This window comes from Rhipicephalus sanguineus, chromosome 2 (genome assembly GCF_013339695.2).
Source record: "Rhipicephalus sanguineus isolate Rsan-2018 chromosome 2, BIME_Rsan_1.4, whole genome shotgun sequence".
Taxonomy (NCBI): Eukaryota; Metazoa; Arthropoda; class Arachnida; order Ixodida; family Ixodidae; genus Rhipicephalus; species Rhipicephalus sanguineus.
This window is the reverse complement of record NC_051177.1, coordinates 221862776-221885933: the sequence shown is the minus strand read 5'-3', so window position 1 is coordinate 221885933 and position 23158 is coordinate 221862776. Positions and strand designations below refer to the sequence as shown.

The following is a 23158-nucleotide window of genomic DNA, read 5'->3' as shown; positions in this document are numbered from 1 at the left end:
AAGTGGAGTACACATGAGAAGTCTACTCTCAGTCTGACATTCAGTGTTCACATGCAACAGCCTTTGCTTTGCCACAGTTCACTGGGGTCATGCAAGGACAGAGTGGGAGGGTCAATTGAAAGCAGCGATGACCCTGCTTTCCCAGATGATGAAGCATACCCACCCAGAGGCTATCCCCATCTATGGGGAACGGCTACTCATCAGCTGGGGTGGATGGCTTTTCCACAGGTGTGGCTTCAAGCAGAGAGAGGGAAGTTCCCGGCCTGTGTTAGGTCACAGAAGGAAGGAGGTGTGTTAGTCAGAAATGGGTTGGTAGCAGTCCTTGAGGGAATTCCAAGGATTCAAATGAGGCCGCATCAGACAGTGCTTATTGTATACGCAACTAAGCACTACATAAGTGCTAATGGTCTTCTTGAGCCACACAACGTTTCTCGAGCTTGGCCAAACACAAAATTCAATAATATTTAGGCCTTTCACTTTCAAGGAACGAGTGAGTGAGAAATTTCCAGGACTGCTATGAACCCTGAAATTTAGTCTCCGAGCAGCATAAGCATAGTGAGCACAGGTCGCACAGCAGAGGAGAGCCCAAAAAGTGACCACAGGAAGGGAAGGCACAGTGAAACATGGGGAAGCGGTGCATGCGTTTTAGTGGCACATTACTCCTCCATGAAAGATAGGTTTTCTTGTGTAGCCAGGTTGAGATTATTTCAATCCATAAATGTTGTCTGGATGTCATTAAAGGACAGCGACTGATCCTTAATTAAGCCCTTCTCATAACATGCAAGTGCACCTCTCTGCAGTGCACAAGACATGTGCTGGCCACAAATGATGGATGGTGCTTGTCATACTGCAGCTGCCTTTATGCGTCACAATATGAGCGCACTGTTGGTACACCATTGTTAGTTGAGCAAACTGCCTCACAGAAAAGCCAGCGCTACAATTATCAAAAGAATATGCTGTCAATGCAAATAGCAAATTAAGTCAGCTCTCGCCCACAAAATACACTAGCTGCCTGCTTATATACAGGCCTTGTTACACACGGCTCAGTTGTATACAACTGCACGTGCTTTCTGCAACAGTAAATAGCTCCAGCTAAATGTAGCCACTTTGGTTATTGCTTGTCTCTTGAGACATCAAGCTGGACTTGTGTTTGGTTCTAATATATTTCCTGCTTGCTTAGTGTACAGCCATTAACTGGTGACACAACCAATGGTAACATGCAAGGGCATATCTAATATAACTGAGGGTGCATTGTTCACCTCTTGAATTTCGTAATGTGGCAAGACTATCACTGCTTAACTGTTTGCCCTTAATGACAGATGCCAGTTGGTATTTGCTCCCTTAGCGAAATCCTCATAAACCAGCTCTTTATATTACTCATCTAATTGAGCATAGTTCAAAGGCAGTGAAGAGCTGTTATTGCACAAATGTAGAAATGCCACACGCACGGCACTTCAATTGTGGCACGACATTTCAATGAGCCAGAAAGGACACCAAGAGGAAGCATAAAATGAGGTTAGACTGGCTTAACATTGTTTCTAGGTTGTTTTTTTTTTGTTACATCAGTGCAAGGAACTGGAGCCATTATGATTGAGCCAGACGAGTATCGAATTTTTCAATCTCATATGCAAGCTGCAGAAAGGACCACAACTGTGGTCCTGAAACCTTATCCCAATTGAGCTTGAGCACAATCAAAAGTGACACCGTCTCATTGCTACAATTTGCTACAATTTGCACTGTACCACACTGTGACAGTTATTGAGTGCACAAGCCTTGCATGCAAGGTGGGGGGTGATATTTAGGTTAATAGTTCTCAAAAAAAAAAGAAACCTTGTTTTGCATTAGAATAAAAAGAAGGCAGGACTTATGCAAGAACGCTTATAAACAATGTAACAAACAACAAACTCGCGTAAGCTGCAAAGCTACGTATCAATTTTCTCCACAATATTTGTTCTGGCAGACAGTTGTAAATGTTGTGGTTATAATACTTTCCTGTCTTGCTCATTTTCAGAAATATTTTAAAGAATATTTCAGGCCCTGTATAAAACACAGCTGCTGCTTCCAGTCACTAGAATTCAATGTTCTCTCTCAAATAGACCAAGTTTCGTTGAAAGTGGTTCAAGGGCTGCCTCAAAAAAGCATTTCTGTGTTCAGTCAAATTGTCGCTGGCCCTGAGCTAAACACTCACATGAATTCAAGACAGAGCTACTTCGCTCAACAACAGCTCCGAAGTAAAAAAAAACAAAAACAAAACAAAAATGCGTAGCACAGCAGAGACAGTCAACTTCTATTAATTTCACTTGAAGGTGTCCTGTCTGGACGTACAGGGGGGTTAGAAATTTAGTGAAATCGAAACATCCTCTGCAGAGGTGGCCAGGGCCTGCATCTGAAGACGACATTGTTTGCAACTAGATGCATTGACGAGGGAAACCTTTGTGGGTTGTGCTGGCTGGTGCTCTCGTTAAACCGATCTTCAGTATTCTGAGGCAATCCTGGCCACACAACACATCTGAGGCATAAACATAGTGTCTATTTTCATGCAATAATAAATGTTTACGTGGCCTACTCTGGCATGTAATTGCACGCAGTCGTAAAGTGGCAGAATATTTTTTGGAATATTGCAGCTGTCAAACAACATGCGTTAAAAAAGCGTCTGCTTCTGTGTTTGGCAGGTGGCAAAGGATTCCAAAATATCTAAAATGTGGCATGGAGCAACAAATCACACACTCTAAAAGTGCCCCTCACAGTGTATTTACATATTGACCCATGTTGAATTAATAGAAGTCAACTGCTTCCGCAAGTGCTAACGAAGTTTTACTACAGAACAGATAGGCACAATAAGTGGCACGGTTGTTTTCTTGGAACAAACAACCAGACTTTGTTCTTCATTGTTCTTATGAAAGAAACAGTAGTATGCTGCTACTGTTCATTCAGCTCGTGTAACAGAGACAACAATACAGCAGGTAGACACTGACATGTTAAGATGTTCTAAATGTGGCAGTGCATTCTTTAAAGATCCATCACAGGCACTTTGCGACTGTGCAAAGTACACTTCGTGTGCAATCACTATCACCGGGCAACAAAACGTCAAGGTCAGAAAACTGACAAGCTTCAGTGCAGACAACAAAACAAGCGCCCCATTAACCTCTACATGTTGAGTGACTGCAGCCACTCAATCGTCTGCAGCGCAGCCTTCCTGCCACAAGAATGTTACTGGCAGTGAAATCGTTGAAACAAATTAGAAGAACACAGCCGTGATGTGATGGCTACAATACAATGACTGAAAGTGGTGCTAGCAAAAGTTCCAAGGGAGACTGTTCCTGCGCAGTTGATGCTTGGCATGAGCCTATTGGATAGAGCACAAGTGCAGGCCAATGGCGATAGCTATCGCGCACCTGCCACTGCGCGAGCTGTACTGCCACTGCTGTTCCTTCATGCACACTCTGGCAAGAGTGGAAAAGAAGACTGCCAACTGTGACAAGTGCATCAACACATGCATGCATTTGAAAAAACGGCTCTACAGATTAATCTCCATGGACAAGTCCACTAAATATTTACCACGTGCCACTCGATTCTAATGCCTCATTCCTTTTGTGTAGCAGTGTAGTAAATAATCCCTAAGACTGTGCAGATGGCACTGGGAGTGCCTAGGACTTTTCTCCCCCGGAGGCACTCCTTTTGCGTCCTTATTTTTGTTTCGAGGCCCACATGCTGCTCGATATACCACTCCCAAATAGCCTTCTATCTACTCGGACACCACACGAGTGGCTGTGAACGGCTTCCCAGTAGCCCCTCCCCTCCAAGACCGCAGCAGTGACGAGACACAGCTCAGGACCTGGGTTGCATGTTGTAGATGAGGTTGTTGGCCCGTCGCCGGCGCTCACGGGCCTTGAAGGTCTCTCCTAGAAGCATCACGGCAGCAAGCGTGTGGAAGAAGAAGGCAACGACGGCAAGTGCATAGGCCCACGACAGATGGTTGTAATTTGGGTACTGTAGCCAGGAGCGGTCGAAGCACATGCCTCCAAACACCGCCACTGACAGGAACACGGGCACCGCTGCACAAGACAAGCGCCACAGATCTGCTGGCCAAAAACAAAGCTCATTCACAGAAAGTAAGAATGCTCAACTGCCACACAAACTCGCCCGAATGCAAAAACACACGTGCAGCATGCTTCAAGTGAATGGTAAAAGGAATGCTGAGGTTAAACGCAGTTAAACAACTTTGTCGAGCCACAGCAGCAACTACTGCATCTTACAAGTGCACCACAAGTCAACACACAGACGATGCTTGGCGCTCTTGGCCCGAATGTGCAGTGAATTTGGATGCAGCCAGCACCTCTGGCAGCAGTGGCACGAAAGACTCATCTTGAGCTGCTGTCCATCTTTGCAAACGGGTCGCACTAGGGTTTCACTGAAGCGCTTTGGCCAGTGTTGCAACGACACTGGAGGCGCGGCTCAGAAACACTGGCACGACCTTGGCCGAGCACGAAGGTCAGATTCATTCACGCAATGAGGCGTTTTCTAGGTTTGTACCAGGAGAAGTAGAGCTATCGTTCTAAATACATTGGTGACCGAAATTAACCTAGAGCCGTCCACTAAAGCACCTTGGAACTCCTCTGTGCTGCTACATAGTAGTAGGACTCCATCTATTAAGCTACAACACATTTTTCAGGACACACTAAATTCTTTTGATTCTAACAATTCATATTACCCAGCGGAGAGCTTTGCAATAAGGCAAAATGAGAGCACAAAGAAAGGTGGTGGGCACCTGTAATAGCCTCGAGAATGAATGCACCCAGCAGGAAGATGATCTCAAAGCGCAGCATGTAACGCATCAGCACCACACTCAGCAAGACCAGGGCACCCAGAGCAAACATGAGAGCCAGTGTCATCATGCTTTGCACAAACATCAGCCATCCTGCATAGGAAAAGAGAAGGGGTTGAGAAATTACTTTTCAGCAGAGTTTAATCATGGTCAAAGAATGCTTCTGATTTGTAGGTAGTAACGCCATGCCAGTAAAACGTTAATCCACTGGATGTCTAAAAATATGTCACACCGATGATGTGACGGCCTAAAGATGCCAGTCATGGGGCTCATGGTCGTTCCTCAAGGAAATGGGGAAGCGGCTACAGCTATCCTGTACAGCATACCCTGTCACCAGTATGTTGCCCACCCATCTTAACCACCATGATGGCAGCACCAGAGACTATCAAGAGGAGCAATAGATGAGGCCTTGCAATCACAGACAAGCTTTCACAGCAAAAAGGAAAGTAAAGCGACCCTAATGCAAGACTTTTAGGGTACACTGTGTTGGCAAAGTTGTGATTAACTGTGAGCCATCCTCTTTTTCTTCTCAGTCAATTCATTGACCGACACAACCGAGAACTTTCTGTACCTTACCAGGTATTGCGCTGCCTGCAGCACTTCTGACCACGTGCTCATTTCATACGAGGTCATCACATCTTGTGTGATGGCACAAATTTTGGCAATCTGTGATGTTACGTCATCAAACATCTCTGATGACGTGATTCTTTGCATTGTTCGTGTTGATGCTGTCACCGACGGTCGGTTTTCCTCATTTGATGAGGCTTTTCAACCACAACCATCCACTTCATACCAGTTTATACTAATTGCTGTTTATACTAACTTCCACTAACTATATTTTATTTACTATATTTATAATTTTATTTTGAACATAGCTTAACCCATTTCATCATTTTTTAATTCTGATCAAGGTTTTCACACAACTTGCACCAGCACTTGACAGAGTGGTGCTTGGTACTTGTACCACTAAAAAATCCTTCGTTTTGGAGCCGACAATACCGAAATTGGAGCAAATAAAAAAAATCATGTTTTAAAGCTACAAATTCTTCATATTTTGAGCAGGACATTCTGAACATGTAACAGTCAATAAAGGAAGTGATGGCAAATTTCACGCTAGCCTTCCTTCCGTTCCACATTAGCACCTGCAGTTGCAGATGCCTCCTGAGGGAGCTGAAAGCTGTGCACTGCTTTCTCGTGTTTACCAGGCATGGCAAAGTCCTGGAAATAGCGAAGTTCCACAGATCAAGCTGACGGACAGCTCAAGCAGCATTTTGGGTCCCATCGTGGCATTTAAATGGGTAAAGTTTCTCATTACCTGAACGCAACGGCAGTAACTTTAAGAAGAGGGCCATTTCATGGCCTAGCTAATGATAAAGCAGCTGTGATGAATCGCAAGAGCCATCGCCCCCCGAAATTTAAACCTTCAGCAAGCTCCTGTTGCCATCTGGAGCACCAGAAAGGTTCTGACAGCATAGGCAGCTTCAACGGGTCCTTGTTTGGCCATTCAGATTAATATGCACAAAGACTCAAGGGCATGCACACCTTGTGGACTAATGCACAGCAAGAGTGCCTCTCGAAGCTATTCAAAGCTGTGCCATTCACATTCAATGTGTAATTGCAACACAATAAGTGACAAAGAATCGTGCAAATATTTATTTATTTATTATGAATACTACCCTCAAGTGCCATAGCTTTATGGAGGAGAGGCTAGTTACAATTGAAATGACACGACACTAAAAGAGAATAATGCCTAGCAAAACGAAAGGTCCAGAATGTGCACTACACCAATAGATCGATATTTTTATGGCACATGAACATCATATGTATTAGAATGAATGGAAAAACAAAAAAAATGCGTCTGTAGCACAAGAAAGAACAGAATCAGATAAACATCTTCAAAAAAACAAAAAAGTAATGTCAGTGATAAATGCAATCAAATGCAGTCATTGTGTGTGGCACAAAGGAATATAAAAGGCCTTCGTACTGCAGTGGATGCATCCAACCTTGTTTGTGGTCAGCACGAGAGGAATAATAGTTGGATGTTGAAATGAGCTGGTCACTTTTTTTCTTTTTAATTGGTGCCGGTATGCCCTACAGCATAAGCTAAATAAAAAGGAATAGTTCGCGCGTGCCATACGGCATACTGGCGCCATGCGTGATGGGAAGTTTTATAGAAAAGACAAAGATAGAAAACCTTTCGGTCTAATGAAGGCTATGATAAGCCATCCTTCATAAGGGTTACGCTGGCTGTACTTGGAAGGGATCAAGCGAGTAGTGTTATTCTGGATACGTTTAAGGAAATCAAATTAAATGCCACAGGAAAGGCCATTTAAAAGGGGCATTTTCCAATGCCAGGCAACCAAGCCCACAAATTTGTTGCTCGGCCTACCAGACCTGCTGGCAGGTTGCCTTTTGATAAGTATTACAATATGCCACTCATAAGTGCCTGACACAGCCCAAACCCGGTCACGCATTGTCCCATCTGAATCGGGTGGAAGGAGTGTTACAACATCCAATTCCCCAGCTGAGAAAAGAAAGGTGACAGTAAAATGTGGCGCTCTTCGTAACTCTGGTAAATCTAGGTCTTCCCTGAGGATATATGTTTATGGGAAGACATCACATTCACTTCACTGTGTTTGTGCACAACTACTTTCAAGTTGCCAATATCGAGCAATGTATTCATCAGAAGGGCCGTTAAAATTCCAGTATTTTCAGAGAAACATATAGCTTTAACCAAAGCAGTACATCCAACATGTTGGAATCTACACACAGTGGAGCTCATTTTACAGCCTATTGAAGATGCTCCAGTTTCATTTAGGTCTCATGTCGGCAAACACTGTAGTGCTCTTCAGAACATAAGCAGCACTTTTTGCAGGCAATGGGCTTCAATCTGAAAAGCAAGATTGGTAATCCTGCACCAAAAGTTGTCCCTAGCTCTCATTGAGGCCCTTCACCTCCAAAAGTGCTTTTGTTTCCGGAACTCCATGGGTACTTTTCTAACAGGAAAAGTAAGCTTCGCAAGACCTGGAGCAGAGTAACATTGATGAATCATCAGCTTGTTTTATCTCCACTGCAGAATGAAGGCCTATCCCAGTGATCTCTTATTCACCCACCCTTTTCGAACTGATTTCAGTTTATTCCTGCAAATTTCTTAATTTTGTGGCCCCAAATGACTTGCTCCCATTATCAGCTGTGCTTTCCATCCTTTGGTGTACGTCCCGTTGCTCCAACTGACCATCAGCTGTCTCAGTCAAACCAGGTCCATTTCTTTTGCTTAACCGTTTGAGGGTCATTTTTTTTTTTCGTAAAAGGCATCCCAGAGAATGTGTATTTCTTTTATTGCTGAATTAAATTTTTCAGATGAATCTAGTTAAGAAAAAAGTCGCAGTTTCTCCGCAAGGGCGAAGCAATGAATGCGATAGCAAGAAAAGCAGCCCGCAATGGACACACTGCTATGCTGCAGAAACATCTGCCCCCCCGGCAGCAACTACGGCGCGAGCAGACAGTGGAAGGGCAAGGTTCTCCCCGCGCAAATATTAGATGAAGCGAGCGATCTGGCCGAAGACCTTTAAATGTGCCCGTTGTGCTCCTCGCGCCATCTCGCTGGTTATGAAGGATAGCTTATAAGCTCCTGCCGTGTCTGAGTACTGCCAGCGGTAAAGGGTGTGAATATAACAGTCGCCATTAGCTACCTGAAGAATCTGCATTTTGTGGCGTAGCGGTTAGCGCCACGTACTGCGGAGCAAGGGGTCGCTGGTTCGATTTTGCGCTTTGGAAGCATTTTTCTGAATTATTTTTCTTTGGGACTTTTATATATATACACATACTTATACATATACGGTGCATGACGGCAGCGACGACGAGAGGCAATAACGAGCCGAGACTGTAGATATAATTGCTATCGCAATAAAAATTGCCTAAACTTTTTTGGGTGACCATAAAGTGACTAAAAATTTTTTGTGTTGTTACATGCACATGGTTTTTCATGAGTAACAGCAAGATAAGTTCTAAAGAAAAACATATCGGACTGTTAAAAATTATGAGTTGCAATAAACTTCTGTGTAGTTCACAGACATACAAAAATAAGTGCCCGAAGTGGCGTCAAGTGGAAACACGGAGGGAGAAAAGGACAGAAGGGTTGCTGATCGGGCGAGTTGGTCATCCATGAACGTAGCGTGTATTAGCGCGGCACATAAAAGAAAGGGACAGGACACAGACGTAGAGATAGGTAGGCGCTAAACTTCCAACTGTTTATTTCATGCCAATCACACCCATTTTATACATCCGCGAGAAAGCACAACTCATCTTGCACGTGTTCTCAAACCAAGGAACGTCATCTCCTTTTCCGAGAAGGAAATCGATGACGAGCTTACACACGAGCTATAAAAGAATTAGGACAATTGTGTGTAAGCTCGTCATCGATTTCCTTCTCGGAAAAGGAGATGACGTTCCTTGGTTTGAGAACACGTGCAAGATGAGTTGTGCTTTCTCGCGGATGTATAAAATGGGTGTGATTGGCATGAAATAAACAGTTGGAAGTTTAGCGCCTACCTATCTCTACGTCTGTGTCCTGTCCCTTTCTTTTATGTGCCGCCCTAATACACGCTACGTTCATGGAGGGAGAAAAGCTACTTTTTATCCAGTCAGCATTGTCTCGCCACGCACACTTTTGAGATGTCGCTCGCTCACCAACATCTGAATCGTAACTCGTAAGTAACACCTTGTATGACGGGCTGACATTTACCGAATCAGATTCTGATTCGCCAGTCGAGTGGCGATTCGGAGGAATCGCCGCTAGACTCACTTTTGCAGCTGAGAAACCGGCACGCACTTCCAAAGCGCAAGCAAACTGCACTGGTGAGCGCGCTGAAGAAAATTGTGTAGTTGTGAGCGTGTCCAGAAAGCAAAAAGAAGTCTGAAACCAATAATAATCATTCGTCTTATCGCCAACGAAACGGAAGCGGTTTTTGTGAGTCCCCAAAACAGGAAACGCAACCACGGTGGCATTGTTTCGGTCAGTAAGCGCCTGCACAGAAACAGGCGTAATCAGGTACTGGGGAGCAATAAACAAGATACACTCAAACCTCATTATAACAAAGTCTCATCTGCGACGAAAATAACTTCGTTATATCCGAAAATTCGTTATAAACGTTTATTTTTAACACTGTAGCTATGACAAGGCTATTCTTCATTTAGTTCGTTATAACCGATAATTCGTTATATCCGTGTTCGTTATAACGAGGTTTGAGTGTAGCAACAAATCCGTCACCTTTTGAAAGATTCTAAACCAGAAAGCCATCAGTTTTGCGCATGCAATAAACGGGAACTGGCCAAAGGACGAAACTGAAACTAGCCGGCGCACCGCTGTAGTAGAGCATAAAGAAGAAACGGAGAGGCATCGGTGCTAAAAAAAACATTCCATGTATTCCCGCAATGTGGCAGCACATGCCAAGCAAGAAAAATGATTGAAAAAGGGGTGCATTTTAAACATACAGGCAATGACGTACCGTCTCGTGGCGGTTCGAGATGACATACAAATATTTACGTCTTTGACTCTCAAAGGGTTAACTAGGATATCTGATATTCCTGTTTTTCCTCTAACCTCTTAATGATAATACACGCTCAATTCCACTGCATGCTGCACGGCCCTTAAGTTTTTCTCCTGTTAGCCTCCAAGTGTCCTTTCGTTTCATACACAGCAGCAGATTTCCAGTCATAATTTGGGAATGCCTACTGCATGCACTACAGCCCGTCCTTATTCTTCAGTACAAGAAGCGGGTGGTCTTCGTCTCCTGCTGCAACCTTTTCATGGGTAGTAGTATTCGCAAAGTCTCAGTTGCCGTGAAAAGTTGTCAAAATCTTTGTATAGCAGGAATAGCTGGAGCAGCTCCAGCTATTCCGAAAGGCAGGACAAAAGCTTCAAACCTTAGACAGGCATCGTCGGAAAAAGTTGCACTGGACAAATGAACTAGGGTAGGCTTAGCATCTGTTTTCTGGACAAGTGTTCCTGTGAAAAAGAAGTTTGCATGTCAGCGAATGAATGAAGAGAGCAGGGACCTTATCACATCTAATTTTGTGTTCTTTTGAGATTGCTAGTTTTTTTTTATTTTTCAGGTGAATACTTTTCTAAAAATGGGAGTATGGCCTCCGTATTTGTTCAAAAGCTCTGTCTCCTCTTTCGCCAAAGCAGACAAACAGGACTTATTGCGAGCAATGATTATGTCACAGGGTGGCACTCTCTAGGATAATATTCCATTTTTTAAGGTTAACATCTGACAGCTGGGACACAGATGGTTTCATGCAAATGTGCAACCCTTTTGGAGCAATTTTATAAGTTCAGGAATGCTCTCACCTGGCACTCAAATCAAGTCTTTTTTTTACAATTTTCCTCATCTTGAGACCAACTTTTGGGACACAGCATGCCTTATCGGTAGTCTGTAATTATCCAGAAGTTATCGATCCATCAGAGGATTTTTCTAATGTTCTCAAGTGTCCGTCTGAGATCGTAAAGGTGAGTGGGAGGTCGGACACTCTCGTGGGATAAGGCTTCCGGAAAATGGTGCCTGTCAGGTGACTGGGAGATTTAGTTTTCCTTGTCTTTAAGGCAGATTGACGCTTCACCACACGTTTGCGTTGAGGCTGGTTGCAAGGCCAGCCGAGTCTGGTGTCTCAGGCGTCACTGATGCTTTGCCTGGGCATGCTGGAATTTCGTGTGTGCCTAAGCCCTGGTCCCTGGTAGGCCTGTGCATGTGGACGGTTCATCTGTTGCTTGATGGTTGTTGACACGTGGAGTGGAATCAGTGCTTTCTTTGACACTGTAGTACGTGGCAAAAGTGGAGTGGCTTTGGAACAAATGCACTTGATGTGGCTTGCGATTATCAACATGCCTTCGAAACTGATATGTAGACTGTCTGCGGCAACAACACACATCTGGGGAATTCATTCAATGCCATGATCAAGGTAAAAAGTATTTTGACCGGCAGTAAAAGTTCTGCAATATCAAAGTTGTGTAGACCCATTTTAGGTCGGGATGGTCAAAAAAAAAAAGCAGGGCTGCGGAACCTTAGTGGTAGGACAGACACATGTAATACTATAACCCATGGGCAAAGGTGAGGTCACTGTAATTATGAATACTAGAGACTATATAAAAGAGGCCTAACGCCCCCGCCCCAGACTCAAGAGGTCGTGAAAAGAACTATCCTTGATCGTCTAAAAGCAAACAGAATTAGTGATGCTGTGGTTAAATACCTAATCTGAAAGGGCCAGCAAACAGGCTTCAACTTTTTTTTCACATCTCCCCAACAAGCTCAACAATTTGTGCACAGCTGCGACGATCACATTTTGTGAATAGCACAGCGGTGCGCACCATGCAGACGCTTTATTTAGAAAAACAATTCCCACATCCCTTTTCAGTGCCTCGCCAATCCTCCTTGTATGCAAAGTGGCGTATCTTGCCCATGGGCAACATTACGTTGCACCGGCTTCGTCGATTGGTCCTCTGAACTAGAGCTGTGCACGGGCCGTATTTCCGAGCCCGAGCCCGGCCCGGGCCTGCTGACTTTGTTGAAGGCCCGCCCGAGCCCGACTGCAAAGGGCTGCGAGCCCGCCCGACCCGGCCCGACGTACGAAAACACAATCCCGGGCCCGGCCCGGCCCGGCTTTTACAGCGAAAGCTGTTATGAGATCATTTCACCGGCCGTTTTTGGCGCCGTAGTTGTCCGCCGCCGTCGCCGCCGCCGCCGCCGGTGTCCGTAACCAGTATCGCTCGAAATAAGAAAAAAAAAACGAAATGAGAAAAGAAATCCAGGATGGAACGAGGTTCGAACCTGGGCCCTCTGCGTCGGAGCCCAGTATTCAACCTCTGAGCCATGCCCGTGCTTGAAACTGCTGTGCAAAAAGGTCCTATACAGGCTTCATGTCGGGAAGGAACCACATTAGCATATGCAATATAGCGTGGTAGAAGAGTAAAATAAGCACCAAGCGTCGCACAACGCGAATTCTGTAACCAGGCATCACACAATGCGAATTCCGCAACGAGTAGGTTGTTGAATGCTTCCAACCCGTTACAAAGGGCTCCGCCATAATTCTTCATCGTCATCAGGCACAGCATCAACAAAGTGCGCATAATGCCTTACATGCGTTTAGCAGGTACCAACGCTCTCCGTAGAATGACGAAAAATGGCACAGTGCCTGCTGCCCTACTTCTAAAAAATTACAGTGATTTATAGCGTAGTGGGTTCCTCGCAAGTGCACTTGTATTGGTTGCCAAGGAAGCCCATAAGCGCATTATCCATTTCCTCGGGGTCTCAGTAAAGTTCTTCGCCCCCCTCCCCCATCTCTCTCCCACGTCAACGTATGTTATACAGCATGACGGGAGAGGGAAATAGCGACTGGGCGTCACCCAATGCAAATTACATAACTGGTGGGCCGTTTAAAGATTCCAACCCATTACAAAGGGCTGAGCCATAATTCTTCATCGTCATCAGTCGTCGCGTCGACAAAGTGCACATAATGCCTTACAGACGTGTAGCTGGTGCCTCGCTTCTCTACAGAATGACGAATAATGTCTCAGTAGGTGCTTCCCAACTTCACAAAAATTGTGATTTATGGCGTAGTGGGTACCTTTCTAGTGCACTTGTATTGTAGCCCCAAGAGAGCTTAACGGGCTCTAGAAACGCCGTTCTTCCAGCTTTCGCTGTGACTGCTGCGGTTTCAGCACAGGCCTGGCGTTTTTTGAAGGTTCGCTGCGTAAACAAAACATCGTTTTCCGGTAATTTGGCGTTTTATTGAGCACAGCAAATGTGATCAAACGACACACGACGAACAGCATCTATTAAACAGATTACAAATTGTCGTGCAAAAACAGCAAGCAAGTAGACGGCCTCATGCCAGCAACAATGGAGTTCGCTCGCCAAAGCCGTCACGTGTATGGGGTATGCGCATGCAAGCGTCAGCTTGCACGACGTAGGCGATCTACGTCGGGTCGCTCGTCGCTGTCGCGTACATTTTCACTCATATGGGATTTGGCCTTAAATCTAACGCGAACAGTCGCGTGGCGCCGTCACTAGCTCAGGTGGTGTCACTTCTCTGTCTGTCGGAGTGCAACTGAGGCAGTGCTTTACCTGCTCCCCTTTTGTTTAAAGTATTGAATGGAAAGGAAAAGCGGTAAAGAGCGGTCGCGAAAAAGGCGCTGTATGCGTGCTGGAAAACAATTCTCGCTCATTCTCTATATTTCGGGCTTGAGTCGGGCTTTGCGCCGGGCCCGAGCCCGGCCCGATAAAACTCCAAGTAGCCCGAGCCCGGCCCGTGCCCGAGGTGAAAATACGTCGGCCCGCCCGAGCCCGGCCCGCGGGCCGGGTCGGGCTCGGGCTTTCGGGCTACCCGGAGCCCGTGCACACCTCTACTCTGAACTACGACACGGCACCTTGGCCCTGCGGTGATGCGGTTCTGGCCACGCATTTACCACACTTGTTTACCGCGCCGCAAGGGTGACAGCTCTGACATGAGCAACACGTGGAGGAAGTGTTGCTCGGTCGTTGATGACGTAATTGCCGACGTCACGTTACGTTGTCGAAGTGGGCATAGTCATGACAGCAGGCTATGCCTGCCCCTCTTGCCTGCCGAGAAGGGTGGGAAGGCCGAGCAAGAAACCGGAGGAAGCGAGTTGTTTTGTACTCCGTAACTTCCTCATTACAGCACTTACTTGCAAAATTCTTGCGGCAGCATGTTCACATGGTACAAGTTCACAGTTATAGTTTCATTACACATTTTGGACCGCAGGGTTGTTTACTGGCCCTTGAAGGCCCGTTCTGGGTAGGCTTTTTTTTTTTGCCAATGATACACAAAGAAAACCCAGGCCAACCGACTATCTCTAGAATTGGCACTATAACTGAAAGATTATCAAGTTATGGTGATGGGATCACCCAAAAAAATTCCCCCTTTCTTTGACTCTCGCATAAAAGACACCACCGACTTCCCATCAGACACAATCGACCTGTGCATTCCCACAGGCAGTCTTGTGGCGACCGTGGATGCTGCCTCCCTCTATACGGATGGATTGCGGATGGAATCAGGCCAGTTGTGCATGCATACTCGGAGATGCCATTCGAGAAACCTATTGATTGTGAGATGCTCCAAGCCATTACGATTGGTATTAGAGCTGAATGTCTTTGAATTCTATGGAAAGCACTTTGTTCAAATCAGCAGCACCTCAACGGGATGGAAATCGGCACCAATTAAGCAATGCTCCTCCAGCCAATACAGGATTTGGAGCAATTTTCGGTGCAGGAAGAAAGTTATTTTGCAGGAGAGCGTTGGTTGGCACCTTTTGGCCACCCCTACAAATGTCACTGTGGCAGTCGCTCTTGCATGCCAATCCCCTTGCATGCTTCTCAATCTAAACTTCTGCAGGGCTCCTTTTCACACGCGCGGCTGCCTTCTGTAGCATCGATGTGCTGCATGTACTACCACATATATACCAGGTGTTCAAAGTTAAGCTTTATGGTTTTGTTAAAGTTAAGCACTGGGAAGAACATGAAAACCACATTTGCAGATAAGTTATGTATTCAGGGAGACACAAAGTTAGACAGTAATTATCACTGTCAGCCACTCAATTAACTAAGATTGAATAATTAACTTCTTAATGAGTGCAGCAAGCGGGCATGTTTGTATTGAAAAGTTAGAGGCAGGCGCCTTTCTATACAGCTTCACTTGGAAGAATTGTTCTAGCATGTCCATGCCCCGAGATATCCCGCTGCAAAGTTTAATTGCGGTTTGCACGATTACGCATGCAAGTCAGTGAGCACTGGCGTAATGTTCCTCCCTGATATGACGAGCAGTCATTGCTTGCTATCGCGAGCCGGTAGCAAAAGCGTACCGTTATTATCATTGCCTATGCCTTCGACGCGTTCTCAGATTAAACGCCGCATGCAACTGCCGCGCCACATCGAGGAGGAGCTTTGCACCAGTGCTCACTGTCTTGCATGCGTAATCATGCAAACCGCAATTAAACTTTGCAGCGGGATATCTCGGGGCACGGACATGCTAGAACAATTCTTCCAAGTAAAACTGTGTAGAAACGCACCTGCCTCCAACTTTTAAATACAAACAGGCCCGCTTACTGAACTCATTAAAAAGTTAAGTTTTCAATCTTAGCTAACTGGGTGGCTGACAGGGATAATTATGGTCTCACTTTGTGTCCCCCTGGATACATAACTTATATGCAAATGTGGTTTTCACGTTCTTCCCAGCGCTCAATTTTAACAAAACCATAATGCTTAAAGGGGTACTGACACGAATATTTTCAGTTGTCGTTTCTTTTGCTTCAAATGAAAGGTCAAGCCCTCAAGAGCCTAGAAAAGGTAGTGCTAAGCGCGAGTGCGCCCTGAAAAAGTAATTACAATATGTTTTTAAAAGCAAGTTTCGGTTTCTACTGTACCCTGACGTCACAACACGGTATGAGCTTCTCGTCACGTGCTTGCACAGTATATAGTGACGTTTCCACGGCTGCTCCGCACCGTGGCTCCGTTGGTGACGCACAAGCGGCCATCTTGGAAGTTTTGGTACCTAACGTCATCACAACTAGCCAGACTGCTGCGTGAAGTCACCAGAATTTGTACTGTAGCCTGACGTCAAGCTAGTGTCGATGTCAGCATGTGCGCTATAGAAAAATTGACTTTATTTGTCAAATTAAAATATCTTATCAGTATTTGTTGAGCTTCACACTTGCTCAGAGCCGTCTCTGCATACAGGAGATTTGTATGGCAGAGTAAACTCTCCTTCGAAAAAAGGTGTCAGTACCCCTTTAACTTTGAACACCCGGTATATATATATATATATATTTTGTCTTCTAATGTGATGATGCACATGTGCAACACTATGACAATATGTGTTTAAACTCTGTGAGTGTGCCTCACAGCACCACTAGTCCATTGCCTGCCACCCTTTTTACTCTCTCAGTGTTCATGGATAGCCCAGCAGTGTGTTCTGGTAAACTATAACTGCGACACTTTGAACGCTGTTCACCTTCTTGAATGTACCATTTGCCGTGCACAACATATGGGACAAACCGAAACCTCTTTTGACCTATGTTTGAACAATCATATATCCTGGCCACACTATTGACAAGTTCAAGGCCACCCTTCTAATAATCATGATTCCTCACTCACCACAACAGAGAAGCTTGTGAGCCATTTTTAATACACAAGTCCGACATCCTCTTTAAAGCGATAAACGAGAGCACAGGTAGGATCACATGCACACCCAAATAGCAAAATATCAGGTTTCAAAGACTGAACATATTTCAAAAACATGTATAGGGCCGATAAAAGTTTCTCCTCTCACCTCTTCATCTTTATTTGAATGCAGGAAGGAATATCTATCTTGCATACAGTGGAACCCACTTATAATACTCAAGTGCCATGAAAATTCCATTGTTATAACTGATTATTGTTATAAACGGGTTGCATGGGAAAAGGAAAATAGCGGAAAGGCAGGCTGTTCTGCGAACGCTATAATATCAGATGGGATATGCCAACAGACATGAGTAATAAAGATGACACAGCTTCCAATTTTTCAAACTTGCTCGAACATTCGGACGCCTTCACGGCACTGCCACAAGCCCCATAAAGTTAATGTATAAGAACGTCTGAAATTTTGGGTCCTGAAACTCTTCGAAGTCACATTTTTCCAACTTTTTGCTTAACTGCAATAACTAAAGCCACCACCACTGCCCCGTCGATCATCTCGCACACTTGAATGAGCACTGTTGTGAGTCGATCCGCTTGCAGCCACAGAGGATTTGAAAGGCAGTTCGGCGCAATGGTAAAACGGTATGCGGTGAAGCATACCACGACTCCAAAGGGGCTACTGTCACGGTGCGGGTCAACACAACCTTGGCGTGGCGTGGAGTAGCCTACTTATGTTCGGAGAGGTGCAAGAGCAAAGAGAGAAGTGTGCATGGCCAGAGATACCTAGAAGACTACAACACAGGTTCTATTGTATGAGCGCATGGCAGCCACTGGGGTCGTGGGTGGAGGTGCAGCAGCTTTAATTTCTTGTTTTCTTCTTTCTTGTCAAGGATTTCACGCTCCATTCCCTTTTGGGATGGACAACCCGCAGCCACAATTGACTATTATAACTAGAGACCAAATTTTAGGCAAATGCCTATTTTGTTCCTTGTGCACCTACACCATTTTGATATATGAGCATGAATTAGCGGTTAAGAAGGGCTTTTATAGTGTTTTTATAGTGCCTATAAATGCCTATTTTTGGCGTTCGTGCCTAAATTCTTAGAAATGCCTATTTTCAAAATTGGTGCTTATATGAAAGCTATTTAGCCTCAAGTTTCGCTGCCGGGTGCTGTTTGAGACTTATTAGGGTTACCGCGTAACACTGACTGTTGGGAACTATGGGGTTCAACCTAGCCCTCTAGTTCAACCAACTCCCGGAAACAACCGCTAGCAGCAGTGAAGTGGGACACGCCAGCGAGCATTCGCCCCCGCGGTGACATGGTGCGAGCGGTTGGCGAATGCGGACCCACGGAGAGCCGTCAGCGGAAAAGAGAATGAAGAGCCAAAAAAGAAAAAAAAATGTGATGTGCACGCAGCTTTTGTTTTGTTTGGAATTTATTTTTGAGATGTTCACTACAGTAGCATAGCCAGAAGTTTTTTTCAGGATGGGAGGGAAGGCGTGGTTGAAGCCCCCCCTCCCCCCTGGCCTGGCTATGCCAGTGGTTCACTGCCAGGAGAGAAATTGGCTCTACACAATTCGACCCAGCCAATATGAGGAATCACTCCCTTCTGGTCTTTTAGCGATCTGGCTGTCTGCTCCTGCCCTTTGTAATTGTCATGTTTCTTGTGCATTTCCTGAACATACATTATTTTGGCAAAAAGCACCGTGTACAGTCTTAACGAATTGGTATGCAGACCTTCGACTAACACAATTGTTTTCGTGTGCAGTATTGTGTGAAGACCTTATCGATCTGGAAGCACATTTCTGCCCCACATAATCGTTTTCTCTAATTGTTTCACACCCATACATGACAATCATTGAACGGTCAGCATCTTACACAAATATGGAAGGAGCACCGTGGCTTGAGATGAATGGCACCATCCACCGCTGTTTACGTGCTGCCAAGAAGCGCGACTGACAATACAGTAGACTCTTGATAATTCAAACTCCGATAATTCAAACTTTCGGTTAATTCGAACAAATCTTAAATTTTTTTGTTGGCCAACTATGTTTTCAATGTATATTAAAGCTGCTTAATTCAAACTGCCTCACTGCACAAATTCGGTTAATTCAAACTTTTTGCTTCTCCATGTCTGGAAATATCTGCTGCCTTTGTTGCTTCTAGCTGAACATTCACATTTTTCTGTTACTAACAGGCACAAATAAAGCTGATTGCCTACCTTCAAAATAGCCAAACTAGCCGAACCTTGCTCACCAATAATCGCGTGCTGACCGAGAAAAGAAAAGACGGTACGGTCTGGCCTTGATCTATCGTGTGCCAAACATTTCTTGAAGTCACTTTCTCCGCAGTATGCCATGCAAGCAAGCGTCCTAAGAATTAGAAGGGGCTAGCAACTGTCCTGGGATGCAACACATTTTTTCCCTTAATTACACACCCGTGCGCGCCTTGTATGATTATGAGTACGAGTATTATCACTGATGTCTAAACATTTTACTTTCAATCATGCAAAGCTGTCTATGACGTTGCTGCGGCACTGAGATACAATAAACATCGCAGTGTTAGTTGGTGTGTTGCCCTGAGTCATATTTATGAGAACTTCTAATTCAAATGAAATCCTGAGGTCCCCTCAAGTTTGAATTATTGAGAGTCTACTGTTCTAAGTGTCGCCGACACGTTCAACGCCTCTACGAAAAGCGGCTTTGGGCATCCATGATGTGTCAAACACGTGGGGAGCGTCGTCCAGATGCTTCCTGTGTGTTTGACACACCCCGCACTTCGCTCAGTGCAGGCACCAGACTGGTTGACTGAATTTGCGCATTCCCTCCACAGCCTTCGGGCAAGGCTCTTCTGTCCTTTGGCCCGGAGGGAGTCCTTTCCGACTGACAATTTCAAAAAAGGCTTCTGAATAGCCCTTGATTTTGTAAGACACACGCACTCTCTGCCTCAGAAGCTCATCTATGGCATTCATCAGCTAGTTCTAGATGTCCTCATTACACCATATGCAGGTGCTCACACTCTGCACCTCCTAGGATCTGTGCAATTCCACACCTGGGAACATCTCTGCATGCACATTGATGTATGCTTTGTGTTAACATACACTGAAGGTCGGGGAGAGTTTTTTTTTTTTGAACGCTCTTAGGCAAATTTTGGGTATTTGTTTGTTTATTTGTTTATCCCTACATTGGGGCAGTGAACTTTCAGCTGCGCTGGTATGCATTCCTTCCTAGGTGTTCCTTACCCTCTTCGCCATCATTTTTTAAGGGAGTGCATATTATTGTTGTTTTGTTGTTGTCCTTTCTCTTGTTACTGTACAAGTGCATACCCAACCCTCATGCTATGAGTGAACATGTTCTATGATTTTTCTGTTTTTGGTGCAATGGCCATTTTCTTGCTCTTGCAGTAGAACTCTTTCCTTGGGTGAATGGATACCGATTGAACCAATGTGCCTGTCAACACCACTCTTGAGAAAGACCGCTCCCCATTTGAAACACTGACTTTCTACATGCACCTGCACTTCTTATATATGTGCCACAAAGTGATAGAAGCAATGGATCAATGAAGTTCTACAGAGCAAGCGCTCCCCCGGTAGCATCACTGCACAAGCTGCGGCAACAACAGCCAATCACACGTCTGCACACTAGGTGCATTTTGTCAGACCAACCTTCATCATTTTTGTGTTGTTGCTGGTTTCCAATAAGGCCATCACAGGTGACGAGCATAGGGACAGAAATATGAAACTTGCGCTTTCATAAGATTTGAAGGTAGTGACACTAGTCGACATGAAGCTCAAGATGCGAGTTTCAGTGTGTTATCGAGTCAACAGTGAACACACAGATTTCTACCTAAAGGCTGGCAGAACATGAACATACAAAGCTTTCCATAAACCATATCGTCACGGGGTTGTGACGTCCACGAAAACAGCAACCGGCGCGTTCAAGATGAAACTCTTTATTTGGCCGAACTTGTGACCGTGAAATGAAAACCAAACTACAGCAATACACGCTGTACGCTGATAGCGGCGAACACGGCGTCGGCCGTCGATAAAACTGCTCCTAGCTGGGACGCGCCATCTTTTATACATCAAGCATCGAACTTTCCAGTCTTATCATTGGTGGTCGTGCAAGCTCTGGAATAATCTAGACTAATGGTGTCCTGTGCGCAATCTTAACAAACTGATCTACTACAATTCTGAAGCTTCTCGAACACTGCAGCACGTTCAGCGTCGAGCGTTGCTATCCGTCCGTGCTTGTCAAACTCGAATAGATAAAAATAAAACAAGAAGCGGGCGTGGCAATGTCCCCCTCTGAAGAAGCATCATCCCGATGCTTGTGACAGAACATAGAAGGGGAAAAAAACAAGTGCATACACAATAAAATTACAATAACAAAGGAAAAACTAGAGTGCCCTGGTTCGCTAACACGCAAAAAACGGCTTAAGGTGCACGACATGCATGACTTCACGTCGTGCACAGCGTTGCTGGGAGTTTGTAATGCCGTCCGGGATGACCTCGCAGTCAAGAGCGTCGAGACGTCGAAGCACCTTGTATGGCCCGAAGTATCGTCGAAGAAGCTTCTCGCTAAGTCTCTGTCGACATATCGGCGTCAAGACCCACACACGGTCACCAGGTTGGTACTGCATGTGGTACTGCATGTGGCGTCGTCTAAGGTTATAGTGACAGCTGTAGACCTTCTCCTGGTTCTTGATGCGTAGGCGAGCGAGCTGTCGAGCTTCTTCAGCACGTTGCAGATAAGTGGCGACATCGAGATTGTCTTCGTCGGTGGTAGCTGGCAGCATTGCGTCGAGCGTCGTTGCCGGGCTCCTTCCGTAGACCAACTTGTACGGCGATAGCTGCATCGTTTCTTGTACTGTATGTGAAGGACACGTATGGAAGGATGGCATCCCACATCTTGTGCTCGACGTCGACATACATGGCCAGCATGTCGGCGATGGTCTTATTTAGGCGCTCGGTGAGGCCGTTGGTCTGTGGGTGGTAGGCGGTGGTCCGACGGTGACTTGTCTGGCTGTACCTCAAGATCACCTGAGTTAGGTCAGCAGTAAAGGCCGTACCTCTATCAGTGATAAGTACCTCTGGGGCGCCATGACGACGGAGGATGCTCTCCACAAAAAACTTGGCTACCTCGGCGGCACTGCCTTTGGGCAACGCGCGTGTTTCGGCGTAGCGGGTCAGTAGTCGGTAGCTACGACGATCCATTTGTTTCCGTTATTGGACGTCGGGAACGGCCCCAGTAAGTCCATCCCGATTTGCTGGAATGGCCATCGAGGATGTTCGATTGGCTGAAGAAAGCCTGCTGGTCTTGTCGGCGGTGTCTTGAGTCGCTGACAGTCTCGGCATGTCTTTACGTAGCGAGCGACGTCGGCGGCAAGGCGCGGCCAATAGTACCTTTCCTGTATTCTTGCGAGCGTGCGGGAAACACCGAGGTGTCCAGCCGTTGAATCATCGTGTAGGGTCTGGAGGACTTTTGGTCGTAATACTGAGGGCACCACGAGAAGGTAGTTGGCTCGAAGTGGCGAGAAGTTCTTCTTCAGAAGAACGCCATCGTGGAAGAAAAACGACGCCCCAGTCCTCGCTTGAATACCTTCTGAACAACGGCGGTCCAGCCCTCGAGGTATTCCACAAGACCCTTGAAATCTGGGTCCACTCGCTGTCGTTTGGCAAAGTCATCGGCACTTATGGTTTCAAGAAACAGTCATCCTCCAGGTCGTCCTGCGGCAGTGGGTCGACGGTGGCGTGAGACAGGCAGTCAGCGTCGGAGTGTTTTCTTCCAGACTTGTAAACGACTGTTATGTCGGATTCTTGAAGTCTTAGGCTCCACCGTGCGAGGCGACCTGAAGGGTCCTTCAAGTTAGCTAGCCAACACAAGGCGTGGCGGTCGCTAACAACTTTGAAGGGTCTGCCGTAGATGTAGGGGTGAAACTTGGATGCAGCCCAGATGATGGCAAGGCACTCCTTTTCTGTTGTGGAAAAGTGCTTCCGCCTTGAACAGCGACCGGCTAGCATAGCTAATAATCCTTTCCAGTCTGTCAGTCCTCTGCACGAGTACGGCGCCGAGTCCTACGCTGCTTATGTTGGTGTGGATTTCCATATCGGTGTATTCGTCGAAATGGGCGAGTATTGGAGG

General features: G+C 45.8%; 1 protein-coding gene across 6 annotated transcripts in view; it reads right to left on the bottom strand.

Annotated features, from left to right (window-relative positions):
* The window catches only part of LOC119384107 (uncharacterized), a 46893-nt gene that overhangs the window by 11192 nt on the left and 12543 nt on the right, over positions 1–23158 (bottom strand). For 3 of the 6 annotated variants that reach the window (XR_005181858.2, XM_037652402.2, XM_049412771.1), the window contains 3 exons: positions 4769–4918; positions 3836–4055; positions 164–263 (listed from right to left, as the gene is read on the bottom strand). Coding sequence is in view for 4 of the 6 variants with exons in the window: in XM_037652402.2 (XP_037508330.1) it covers positions 194–263; positions 3836–4055; positions 4769–4918 (440 nt within the window). In the remaining 2 variants the exon portion in view is untranslated. The remainder of the gene's footprint in view (positions 1–163; positions 264–3835; positions 4056–4768; positions 4919–23158) is intronic. The other 3 variants (XR_007415232.1, XM_037652403.2, XM_049412772.1) reach the window with 1 other exon arrangement.